We start from the raw sequence: 13173 nt of genomic DNA, 5'->3' as shown, positions 1-13173 counted from the left end.
CCCTGGTTATAAAAGTGTTGGGGGAAAAAAAAAAGAAGAAAAAAATTTAATAATGGCTTCTGGCCTGCCTAATTCACCCAAAAACAATAAACAGAGGCCAGTGTACATATAGCTAGAACCTAGCAGCTCTAAACTTGAATCACTGCCGATATGAGCAAGACTCCCTGGGAAATGTAGTGCTGGAGGTGGATCAGGGACCTCTAGAATTTGTATTCCATAGTGAGACGGAGAGGGTTGAAAAAGGCAAAGGCCTGTAAACAATACTAATGAATGCCTGCCAGCCACACAACTTCCTGGAGGCCCCCGTCTCTGCACGAATGTAGCCATGTGCTGAGCCCCGGCCGCACCACTCACCTATTTTAAACTCCTTGCTCGCCATCAAGATTTCCGCGTGGGGTATGATTGGAGGGGGGAGGCAGAATTGAAGTCGGTAGGCTGGAAGGAGATTAGACATCCAAAATAAATGAGTAAGAGGGTGCATTAATTGCATATGCATGGCTCTTCCATATTAGTATCAGCACCCCCCCCCCACCCACACACACAAAAAAAAAAGATAAATCATGGAGCTTGGAGGAAAACGTGTGTGTGTGTGTGTGTGTGTGTGTGTGTGGTGTGAGTGCACATGTGCATGTGAGGAAAGGCAGAGAGAAAGTGAGAGAGAGAGAGAGAGAGAGATGGATGGGTACAGTGAGTGTGGGGGAATCTGTGGCAGTTCTGTTCTCTTCCAATGAGCCACTACTGAAAAGCGGTGCTACCATTACAGATATGATTTCTCATTGGGTCAACTGGCCCATCTATGTCCCATGGTCAACAATTGATCTGCATTGTATGCTCATTTTTAAGTAAAAAATGACTGAAAATTTCATGATTCATGATTAGTTACAGATGACCATGGCAACCATGTACAGTACTTCTAAGTTTAACATTTAGAAACAGAGTACATGATCACCATTGAGCTTATTATTGGGCTAAGAGAGTAAGTTAGTTTAATCTTCCAAATCTACAAGTCTGCAGTCAAATATTCAAGACATAGGCAAAGCTTATCTTAGCCATACTTAATTACAATGGTGCCATGCAAGCTAGTTAGAATAGATTACTTAACACATAAGGTGTTTGTCCTTTTTAAAGTCAAATTTGCAAATCTTAGCTGTTTATCATAGCTTGCTTGGTAACTTATCAAACAGTAATTCAGCAAGTTATTTTATGAAGTTCCTTATGACGTTAACTTTTTATTAAAATCAGGTTGGATGGCAAATATTTTAAACAGTAAATAAACAAACAAATACAACATAAATAATAATATAATGTAATACTAAATAAATTCCAATCAGCAATTAATCAGGAATGATTATATCTGTACGTTTGATGGCCACAATACCTTGGTAATTGATTTTGAACAGCCCTCCTTTTTCCGAGTCGCTACGGAAGCGCACCAGCACCTGATTGGAGGTGCTGCTTGTGGAGCCGGCTGGCTCGCCCTCGGTGAACACGCCCAGTTTGCGGGCTGACTCCTGGGGGCCGTCCCTACGGGGGGAACAGACAGTAAACATGTCAGGGCACAGAGAGGGATTTCTCCAGCGCCCAGACCACCACGGTTTTGATCATCCACCCCTGTTAAAATCAGCTCCCCCGCTGACAGGCTAAAAGCAAAATACTTAACATCCTCAGCTGTTAAAGCAAACCATAAAAAAAGTGTCCCACCAGACACGTGATAAACATTCTGAAGTTTGAGATGCATCCTGCTACGCCGGTGTTCCCACGGGCATGGGACGATCTGACAATTTCTCACATTCCTGCAGCAGCCATTCAAGTTATAAAGCATCTGTCTTCTCCTCGCAGAGTGTACATCAGGGACTCTGCAGTCTTGCACGTTTGTATAGCTTTATTCCGGAGAATACCGTCTTGCCAACTGCGGCTATGGACAAACTCCTTGATGGATTTACAGTGGGCTCCTTCAACATACGAGCGTATGAGCACTTCACTGCAAAGTGTAGGACGGGGAACCCACTGCCGCCATTTTGCCTCCATCACAGAGCTTTTGAGAAGACACTCTCGAAGGTTGAAATCGAACAGGAGAGTTTAAAAGCTTTGAGCTTTTGAGCTGTTCTGGCTCATTTAGCAGAACCTTCTGTTGTCACAACTATGTAAAGTTTGAATTGTGAAACCTATACAATCGACCTTTGGTTCTAACAGCACACGTCTGCAAGACCCATAATCCCCCGCTGCCGCTGAGAGAGTCCTGAAATAGCCCTGTCCCGCTTTGTTCCGACAGATTGTATAACTAATACGGTCCGACGCGGACAGAGGCAGAAACTGTAGGGTAAACAGAGAATTTTTGAGCCGCCGGACTGGCACGCGTTCAGGGTGAAGTCGCACAGAGGACCCCTTAAAAGCTCTCTTCCCGGCCAAAACTGGCCCCGGCCTAACCATGCGTGTCAAAGCCCATTCCTGAATATGCATACGGAGCCCGTCTGCACATCTCCACGGAGCCGCCTGGGCGCACCCGATTGGCTCTCCGGCCACATCTCATTAATCAAACAAATGACACGGGTTGGCGGTGTGACAGCGGTCCAGAATGTGAATTTGAGTGTTCTGGCTCGACGGGGCCGCGTGGATAACAAATGAAGCGAGGGGGGAATGCTCCCCGCCCTGGCCTTTTCAGTCGGTATTCTGAGGGTGAAGGCTGCCTTCTCCATCTCTCTCGCTCCCCTTCCATCAGCAAAACCAGGGCAGGAGAGTGGGGGGGGGGGGGGGGGGGACAGTAAGAGTGAGAGCCACAGCGATGGAGATAGAGAGAGTGGGGGGGGGGGGGGGGGGGGGTGGGGGGGGGGGATTATACACTGTGCTGGATCCTGACTCACAGATTTGTTCCGCAACCAGAAAAGCAAAAATAAAACCAGGTCCAGAGGAGGATGTGGAGGAGGAGGATGGGGAGGAATAGAAAGAGGAAGAGGCAGATAACTCCGCCCCTGAGGGGCGGGAGATTATCGGGCTCCCGGTCATGGGCTGGCTTACCAGATGGTGATGAAGTCGTGCGGCCCGTGGACCTGGAGCAGGGTGAAGTTGAGGCTGACCCCGAGGCCGGGGGCCACTGTGATCAGCCAGGTGCAGTCGGTGGAGCTGGGGTACTCCTCGGGGTACCCGGGCGAGAAGATGGTCCCGTTCTCCGACGTGATGTTACCCCCACAGGGCACTGTGGGAATAAAATGAACGAAACAGGCCATGAATAAGAATCAGGTAAAGCTGGATTCAAGGGGAATTCATTAAAAAAACGGGTCTCTCTCCCCATTTTCTCCTCTTCCTCTTTGGTTCCTCTTCGGTCCTGTCTGGGCTGCAGATTAACTGAGAAAGTCAGCTAGTGAGTCAGGAATCAAAGAATGTTCTGGTGAGATAAGGGCACAGTCTTATCCCACAAGGAGTCACTCTGGGAGGGGAAAGTAAGGGCGAACCCTGCAAGTGTTCCAGAGCCCTGAAAGAGATGAGCTAAGCACACACATCCAGGATGGCATAGTCTCAACCAAATCTCTCCCAGACCCAGACAGTAACACTCCCTTAAAGAACCCTGGTTACATACTGCCCCCTTCAAATATAATAGCATGGCCAAGCCCATGTACAGTACTAAAGTGAAAGTTTTTGCACACGATCATTCACTGCAATATTTATAGACTTTAATTAGGGCTCTGGATGAGACCCTTATGATCATGTATGATACTGACACTTGTGATGCTGTGAAAGGCATGCCAGGAGACAGAGAGGGAGAAAAAGCAATACTTTCAAAGGACTCAATGTTAGACCATGTGTGCGTGCGTGTGCGTGTGCATGTATGAGTGTGTGTAAGTAATCTGTAAAGCAGGACAAATATGGTTTTGCCCTTTTGACAGCACAGGACAGCTCAATCCGACCATCGATATGCAGCTGATACGCGTGGTGTGAATAATCGCGCTGCCGATGCACAGAGATCAGCATGGGCCCATTGCCCGAGTGGCCAGCGCCTAATTACGCATTCCCGGGGCCTCAAGGTCAAGGCGGCTCTCCTCACATCACCCGCCCGCCCCTCGTCTCAACCTCTCCCTTTGTGTGTGGAAATAGCCGCCCTGTTAATCTCCATGCGAGCCGTCCTTCCAAGCCGCCTCGGCGCCTGCTAAATGAAGTATCGATCAGGGCATTGATTAAAAACACGCGCCGCTATTGAGCATAACTGCTCGGCGATGCTATTGATTGGCCGAAAGACGGAAGGTGGGCGGGGGGCGTACGGGGGACCGTACAGCGAGGCCGGCACCTGTCACGTTCGGAGGCGGGCACGCTCGGGGGAGGCAGGTATGAAACCGGAGGAAAAGTATCGATCACCTTCTAATGCAGGAGCAAAGAAATCTATGCACACGCCATGGTCACCGTGACCTGGGGCTTGAACTGTAAATGGGACATTGGCTTGCTGGGACCGAGAGAACTCATTCTCCATGAGAGCCAAGGGCACGGCCCGAAAGCTTCAAAGGTTTAAGGACTTCCCATTAATGATAGTTAGCATAATAATTATAGTATAGTATAATAATTAATAAACAAAAAACAGTTGTCTGTACGCTGGGTGCATTTTTTCTTTGTTCCCCATGATTGATGGATGTACCTTTCTCAACTTTCGCATCATTTGTTTGTTTTACTTCAGTCAAAACAATTCACATTCAATTAGGACTAACAAGATGTGCAGTCTGTCTAACCACTTCTTATTAATCATTCCATTTCCATTTCACTGAATGTCAATGCTTTCACTCTAATGAAGCAGTTCTTCATGCATAGATAAGATCACTCCTTAAAAACTAGCATTTGGGGAAGATTACTTTTTTCCCCCTCCCCTTGGAAGAAATCACTTCCTTTTCACCCCTCAGACCACCTTGAGTGAGTCACAGCCATTTTCTGCCCTCTGAAGCACGGAAAAATTGACCACTACGCTGATTAGGCCACAACCACTTCTCAGCTCCTGTTCTATTTTCCGGGACTTTCTATCTATGTCCAATTGACAACCTGTTCTCCAGATCCACTCCAGTGATTGACGAGACAGACAGCTCAAGGCCTAACCGTGACTATAATTACCTCAAGCCCCTAAATTTTCAGCCCTGATTCGTTAAAAAAAAATCTCACAGGCACCACATATGACATCTACCTGACCTCCCACCCAGCTAACTCACATCCCTTATGCCAAATGTCACTTTCCCGCCCATCTCTCTGAGCCAGGTAGTTTGACGTGAAATAATTGAAATTGTCTGTTTGTAGCCTGCCAGGATTCAACCCTGGAATTAAGGAAGCTTTTGTTTAAATGAGGACCTGAGAACCTGAACAGAGAAGGGGGTAAGAGTCGGGCGGCAGAGCTGGTTACTACGGAGGGGGCCACACTGTTGACTCCTGGTAGGACCGCCAAATCCCCCTGGAACCCCTCCTGTCGTCCTTCCACCGGGTCCAGCCCAGACCAGAAGCCAGACGTAGACACACAGAAGCGCATACACGCACATGAACCAAAGGATCATGTAAACTAATTCATTTACTGGATGTATAAGCTGTCCATTTTTTTCCATAGATAAATAAAGGGGATGAGGCAGACACAGTTTTGTGGAATGTTGTGAATTCAGCGCTTGGCGATAATCACCACATCCTTTTTCAGTGGTTTTATTTCAGACCCTTTGCTTCCTTTTAGGTCCAATCTAATCCAATCCATTCCAATCCATATTCATTTAGGAATTAACTTTGGCAACACAGAAAAGCATGTTCATCGAAGACAGCGTACTATCGTAACACTTAGCACCTTGATGGATTTATACCTCCTACACAGGAAGGATTACGATTCCTTTTCATTTGCACAATTCCACACATGCAGAAAAAAGATACACTGAAATAAAAGGCAATTATATTTTTTTCTCTTCTTTAAAAACAAGAATATTCATGTATTTACCGGAGTGGTGGGTGGTGTGAGGGACTCTGTGAGGTAACATCCTCGGATACCTTTCCATGCACGGCTTTTCAATCTAAATTATGTACTCTAATTCTATCACAGCATCTTAGTTACTTCTTAGTAACGACACAATATGACTATGGCACAAGACACATCTTCACTGTTTCTTTTTCTATATGCTGTTATATGAAACTCTCAAGCCACTATGCGATTGGGAAAATAAAAAAATAAAAATCTGTCAGCTCTCTTTGAATGGGCTCTTGCTTGTTTGCTTCAGTAATGTCCGTTTAACATCCATTACACTCTAGATATCAGCTGTTCTGTAATTTCGTAAGTGATATGACATAAATGACAAAGAGAGATGTAAATAATGGGTCAAGGATGAGATGAAAGAAGAACTTCAACAATTCTGTAATTCTGTTGTTTATTCTATAGTGACTATTTTTTCAATCTTTCCATGTTTCCTAGGTGGTTGTAGAGATATGTCACACCCCACCTGGAGAAGAATCATTGGATGCTGCCTTAAAATAAGGCCAACATAAGGTACTTTAAAAGGCCACATTTTTGATGATTTCTGTTTGTGATATTCCTTAAACGGACAAATGGACAAATGCTGCTAGTTGCCAGCTTGCAAGTGAGACACCGCCAATGAGACCTACCTTCACACCGAGGGAAGGGGTTGTCCCAGTTGCGGGTGGTGCCATGCTGGCACGTGAGGATGGCGTGGCCCATGAGCTGATATCCTGGCTGGCACTCGAAAGAGATGGACTGGCCTACGTTATACCCGGCACCCACCACCACCCCGTATCGAAAAGGCTCTGGGTCAGGGCACTCTTGAAGCTCATAGGCTGTAAACAGGAAAACTCATTCAGTAAGCCAATTAGACGCTTATCAAAATCTAATCAACCAATTACAAAGAGCTGTTGGATACAGGCACTGAGGAAATGAGTTCTGATTGTTTTGAAGATTGGCGTCCAGGTCAGTGTTAATGGCACTGGTCCTAATTAAACTCATGATTTATATGTCAGTGACAAAACAACAAGAGCAAAGACAATTTTAGGTATGTCACAGATGGAAAATCCTGTATTCTTTTTTTCCAGAAAAGGTATAATTCACTGCATGTAATTCTGATTAAATTAACAGATTAACAAATTCTGATTTGATTAATTAACTTCACAGTGCATTCTAACTACGTAGAAGAGGTCAGTTAGTGAAGCTGAACATAGCTGGCTTTCCCTTACCTTGGTACTCGAAGCGAAAGCCTGGCTTGTTCTGGGAGTGGTCACTGTGGAAGTAGACTGTGGTCTCATGCGAGGTGGTGAGGAGGGAGGAGGGAACCTCCTGCCCGCTGAAGCGACCAATAATGGAGCTGGTCTCGAAGGGGCCATTGCGGATCTCCAGGAAATCGTGATTGGCCTCAGTGGAGAAGTTTAGAAACTGCAAATGTGCACCTGTGGGGTACGGCAGTGAGTGAGTGAGTGAGATACCATTTGTTCAACGTTAGTTCAAATGTAGTCCCCAACCGATTATGAACTACACCACCCATGAGAACAGTGTTTTCCTGCAGAAGATACACAATGTTAAATTTTTCCCTTGTACATGAAAAACTAACAATCTTAAGAAACCATAACACACAATGTATGAAATCACTTTTGCATGTCATGTGGTGTCTCATGAGGGTACTTTAATGTTGTATGTGTCAATATTATCCTTTCCAAGACAAGGAAAACTGAACACAAGGGAACATATGTCCACATATATGTTTTACAACAAAAAAAAATAAGGTATGCTGTGGCTCCTGATACATGTTTCTGCATGAAAGCACACGTCTGTGTTTACATAGTGTTCTCCATAAGGAATAAACCCAGTGTCTCAGCTTGCTGTAAGGGGGTGCAGTACATGGTGTTGCAATGCCGGAATTAGTCAGACTACAATAGTCAGAGCTTTTATCACAAATCACACAGGCAGACACAGTAAACAAAATGCACTTTAAAATATATCTAGCAAATATCCCTACAACCTAAATACAAAGCACTAAAAAAGAGTTTGGCAGGACAGTGTCTGGGTCCATACTGGAAAAAAAAAACATGAGATAAACTGTATGGGTTCAGTGCACAAAAGGTGTACATTGGTGTGTATCAGATTATGGCCTGAATCAAGGCTGGAATTTGGGAACATCTATTTCTGAGATTCCATTGGCGTGGAAGATGAAAACCTCACCATATCCGACAGGCAGGTAGATCCTCCAGGTGCAGTCGCTGTTGCTCGGGTAGTTTCCTGGGAAACCAGGACTCAGGATCATGCCCTCCATGTCTTCCCGGACACCACCACACTGAGCTAAGAAGAAAAGAGACAAATTGGCACCCGGAATGGCAACCCCAATTTAAGCCAGAGGAAGCCCACAGGAACTTGGCCACACAATAACTGGATGTGACAATCTTACCCTAAAAATAGACCCAAACAACCTCCTTCGAAACTTATTTTTACTTACATACTTCTCTCCAGTGAGATAATCAGTACAATCAAACTAAATACTTTAATTGTAAAAACTAAGCCTGACAAAGCCAGCGAAATTACAAAACAGCAAAAACACCAAACTTTACAAGATTGGTACAGCATAATGAAGACGTCCCTAGGCCTGTGATAAGAGGTCGGCAATCAATAAAACAAACTTGTGTTCATAAAGCACAAGCATAATGCTGGCATTTATTTGTAAATCAAAGTTAAGGACAACAGGTAAACTGAATACAGGCTATAATTTACAAGCCACTCTGAAGATTCTCTGAAGCCCCATCACTCTTATTTTTTAGACTATATATATATACCAACAACAATTTGTAGAAGACAGCCTTTAAATGTAGGTTCTTATAAAAGAAAGAAAGAATAATAATAATAATAATGCATCAGCCTATAAGAAGAATTTATTTTCCATCAGAAGCCCATGCATTAGCATAAACTGTATAGTAACAGATTTATGGCACACTTAATGAAAGTTAAAAAAAGGAAAAAAAAAATGAAATCAATGATATTTAGAAGGAACATGCAAGTGCGATGCCTTGGCTGGGAGTGCAGAAGGGTTAATATCCTTTTTGTGCCGACGTGAACCCAGGTGCAATCAGGAAACTGCTGATGCCAGAAAAGGCCATTAATCCCGGCTGGCCTTTCACCAATCAGAGCAAGTGACAGGACCAATTAGGCCGGAGCAGGGGCCGTTCCCCATCAGGCACGTTTCCGAATTTACACAGGCACACACGCTACCCTTGCATTCTCCGGCACAGTGCCAGTGCAGTCACGGACTGTACAGACACTCACAGGGACGGACCCTGCATTCCCTGTCACAACGGGCCTTGCCCCTTTAAAACGGCCGAGGGCACCTGATGGAAGAGGGTATTGACCGACTGAGGAGGCTTGAGAGATAAATGAAGCAGCCGCCATAAAAGACTCTAAGTGAATTCCCACTTTTGATGGGCGAGCGGGGAAAGCAAACAGGAGGGACGGGGACAGAGGTAATAAGTCGCCCACGCAGCCATCTTGTGTTCACTGACAGAACGCACCGCAAGAACAGCACAGCGCGTGCTCGCTGGCGGCATGTGAACATTCACAAAGCTGCTTCAACACAGCAAGAATAAATAAACTATTTAATACCCCCCCAAAGAAGATTAAAGATTTGCATGAAACAGAATGTATGGAGCGACAAGGGGAACATGAGCATTCCACGAGCAAACACAATGCATGCTAGAATTCCAGAGAGAACAACAAGCTTTTCAGTATCAGTTTTGATCTATGTGTATTTATACTATGTATCCAATCAATATTTGTCCTTTTCTTTCACAAATTAATTCAAACGCGAACAATAATATGCTCTTCACAAGCACAGTTTGGTGAGTTTGGCCATTTAAATTTAAATGTATATATACAGTATATGTATGAAGAAAAACCCAGTTGCAACAGTAGCATTCATTCAGAATAAATATTGACTGACTAAAGACCATGTCCAATGAAGATGCCATATTAGACGCTGTGATGTATATGATGTGTGTTGTTCCCATTCAGTGATTCTGTATGTGATTCAGAGGAGCTCTTTACCGATGCAGAGTGGAGGTGGGAAATTCCAGCGCCTGACAGTGCCCGGCATGCAGGAGATGTGAGAGTTTCCCTGCAACGACACAAAATCTCAAAGTTAATTAGTTAATTACGCAGTTACACTGGTGCTTCTCTGCTCTTCTGCACGGTTTCCGAACCCCTTATCCATTTCACAGCAGGTCTCCAGCTTTTGTTCATTTCTAACACATCTTCCGAAGAATAGAAAGACAAAGACCTGAGAGATCAAATGGACATTAAACAATTGAGCAGATGGAGAAAAGCGATTACGGTTATTGTCAATACAGCTACACGCATCCATTAAAGAAAAGCTCCCATCAGGTGGTAGGCTTGTACTACACAGTGAAGCTGCTATATATAGGTATATAATTGGCTGGATGGAGTGACAGAGGGCAGAGGGACAGACCTGCAGGGTGTAGCCTGGCTCGCATTGAAATGACACCACATTGTTCATCTGCAGGCGGTCGCCAACCTTCATCCCATTCATGGGAACGACAGGCTCGGGACAGCTTGTGAGAGACACCGCTAGGAGAGATGGAGGAAGAGTCAGAAACGCCAGCAACAGATTACTGAAGTCTGTAGAAGGAGGGGGGAGGGGGTTAAACATAGCACAAGTATTTTGAAAGACGGTTACATGTATACAGCTGGCTGGATCAACCACAGATGAGGTCCTACAGGTTTGTGAACTGCCCAGCCCACGTTCACTCTTTGCATTGTTTTTATCCGTAGAGAACAAGCCTATGTGCCTTCAAAGAAGGCCTTGTCATATGACCAAGGTCATGCACTCAGGAGGGCAAAATTCAAGGACTGAAACAGGCCAGAGGTCCCTGCAGACCCCTGGCAACTGGGGACAAGAAGGCAGAAGCAGGCATACATATTAACAGTGTACAGTAAACTTGCTCCATGAGCCTGACACGGCTGCCTATGCTCTCCTTACTCTTGTACTCCAACCGGAAGCCAGCTGCAGACACACTGATGTCAGAGAAGAAATGCAGGTACAGTTGGTTGGATGTGCTGTTCAACAGTGCTGGAACAGTTGTGCCTATGCAGGGATGGACAGAGAGGCGACAGTTAGCACAGGAACAAACTGAGCAGCAACAGTTAGCACAGGGACAAACGGAGTGGCAACAGGTAGCACAGGGACAAAGATCGTTCCAAACAGGCATGCCTGTTCCATTCCATAATTTATGATACATTCTTAACTGCAGTCTGAATGTTGTATATCTGATGGAAATATCATCACTTATTTTTTTATTTATTACCAGCACTCACCCACTCACAGGTCATAAAAGACATGTTATGCTGCCCTTTATGTTGAATAACAAATTCAAGCATTATCATTAGGGGGGCAAGCAGCTGCTGGAACCCTATTGTATTTGCTAGTATTATTATGTCTTCATTATGTGTGTGAGGGAATTTATGACATACAAAATGTTTGAATTGAAAATATAAAATAATGAAATTACATATCCGTTTTTGTTTTTTTTAACAACATAACATAACATGTAGCAGGGTCATCACAATGACAATACTGCATGTCTCTGTTCCATGGGTGTAGGCCAATTGACAGGCCTGAAGTTATCACATTGAACTACTTCGATTGGCTGGTGATTGGTGGTGATAAATGGTTTAGTGATCACTCATGACTGCATCTGCTCAGCCCCCTCCTACTGGCACACAACTTACCCGAGAAACTGCCCAGCATGGTATCAGTGTTATCGCCTCCATCAAACACCTCCAGTGAGTCCCAGTTCTGCTCTGTCATGAAGCTGATCACCTGGATCTGTCACCCAGCAGAGAGCAAGAGAACAGAATCAGAACTGGGCTATTTCAGTAAGGAGACAGGGTGGAGCTGGTGAACTGGGGCAAGGGGATTTCATTTGCATATTTGAGGAGTCAGGTTGTTTCTTTGCAAACATATTGGTAAGGCTGATCACTTAACCTGTACCTCATTCAAACAGTACATGTACAGAAGAACTGCAATGGTCTGAACCAACACTTACATGTAACACTGTATATGGGAATGGTTAAGGGATGGGGAAATTGCAGCCTCTTAAACTCATATTTCTGTTTTAGTCACGACTCAGAGGAATAGAAGTCTCATTGAATTTTCTATGCATTGCGACTTCATTACAATTCAGTAAACCCACTTATAGCATTACATTCCATTACTTTTCAAGGTGGCACTATTTTTTACACATGATTAAACCTAGTTGGGAGTCTACAACCCCCATTAGACATGTCAGAGAAAAGACTACCCAGTTGAAAAGCACAAGCTCCACTTGTCTGAATACACTTGGCTGACTGAATATATAGAAATGACTGTTTTTATGTCTCTCTATTCAAAAGTATGTCCATTATGGCAAAGCAGGTTACAATAACGAGCATAATTTACAGCTTTCATGAAGCTTTGTACTTGACACATTCCTATTGACATCTGTTAACATAAAGAGATATTTTGTATATACTTTCTCTCTCACCTCAAACAAACCCATATTTTGACGTCTCCTGACTGCTCACATGTCTGCCGTCTGCTCAATATTTAAATATGACAGTCCCCACTTAAAATGACATTATTTTGTACCTTTTTGCAACACAATTGTAAAAAATTTTTATTTTTTTTTGTTAAGAGCAGGCCATAGCGTGCGTAAGATGTGGTCATGGTGCAGCACTCAAGCACCTTAGCATTTCATTTTCAGCCCATTTGAAATAAAGTGATGTTAATAACTTCAGTTCACCGCTTTCAGCTTTATTTGTAGTTATTTTTGGTCCAAAATACAGTGAATAATTCATCTCCCAACATTTCGAGGAATAACTATGCAAATACAAAGATAAAAAATGCATTAAAAAAACTTATAAATGACTTAAAAATACTAATTCACTGCAAATCTCAAACATGACTTATGAACATGATTGAAATTGCACATTATAATAAAAAAAAACTGGATGGAACAGGACAGGAAACCCAATTTCATACTCTGAAACCTTTTCGGTGTCAATACAGCACCCTGCCCAGACAATTTGCTCAAAATAGAAATATGCACACATACGGCTACATTCAATTCATTTCAGTGGAGCGACAAGGCACAGTCATTTGGAAAAAAGGCAAATGACCAGACAGATCTGACATCCAT

The 13173-nt window shown here is 44.0% G+C and overlaps 1 protein-coding gene across 1 annotated transcript in view; it reads right to left on the bottom strand.

The window, feature by feature from the left end:
• csmd2 (CUB and Sushi multiple domains 2) overlaps nt 1–13173 on the bottom strand; it is a 260284-nt gene that overhangs the window by 44776 nt on the left and 202335 nt on the right. The window contains exons 36-45 of the mRNA XM_035429807.1: nt 11726–11822; nt 10977–11081; nt 10446–10564; nt 10025–10094; nt 8159–8275; nt 7180–7389; nt 6598–6786; nt 3016–3193; nt 1379–1524; nt 355–435 (exon numbers count right to left, since the gene is read on the bottom strand). Of these exons, the coding sequence (XP_035285698.1) occupies nt 355–435; nt 1379–1524; nt 3016–3193; nt 6598–6786; nt 7180–7389; nt 8159–8275; nt 10025–10094; nt 10446–10564; nt 10977–11081; nt 11726–11822 (1312 nt within the window). The remainder of the gene's footprint in view (nt 1–354; nt 436–1378; nt 1525–3015; nt 3194–6597; nt 6787–7179; nt 7390–8158; nt 8276–10024; nt 10095–10445; nt 10565–10976; nt 11082–11725; nt 11823–13173) is intronic.

The sequence above is a fragment of the Anguilla anguilla genome, chromosome 8 (genome assembly GCF_013347855.1).
Source record: "Anguilla anguilla isolate fAngAng1 chromosome 8, fAngAng1.pri, whole genome shotgun sequence".
Taxonomy (NCBI): domain Eukaryota; kingdom Metazoa; phylum Chordata; class Actinopteri; order Anguilliformes; family Anguillidae; genus Anguilla; species Anguilla anguilla.
This window is presented reverse-complemented; position numbering and strand designations above follow the sequence as displayed.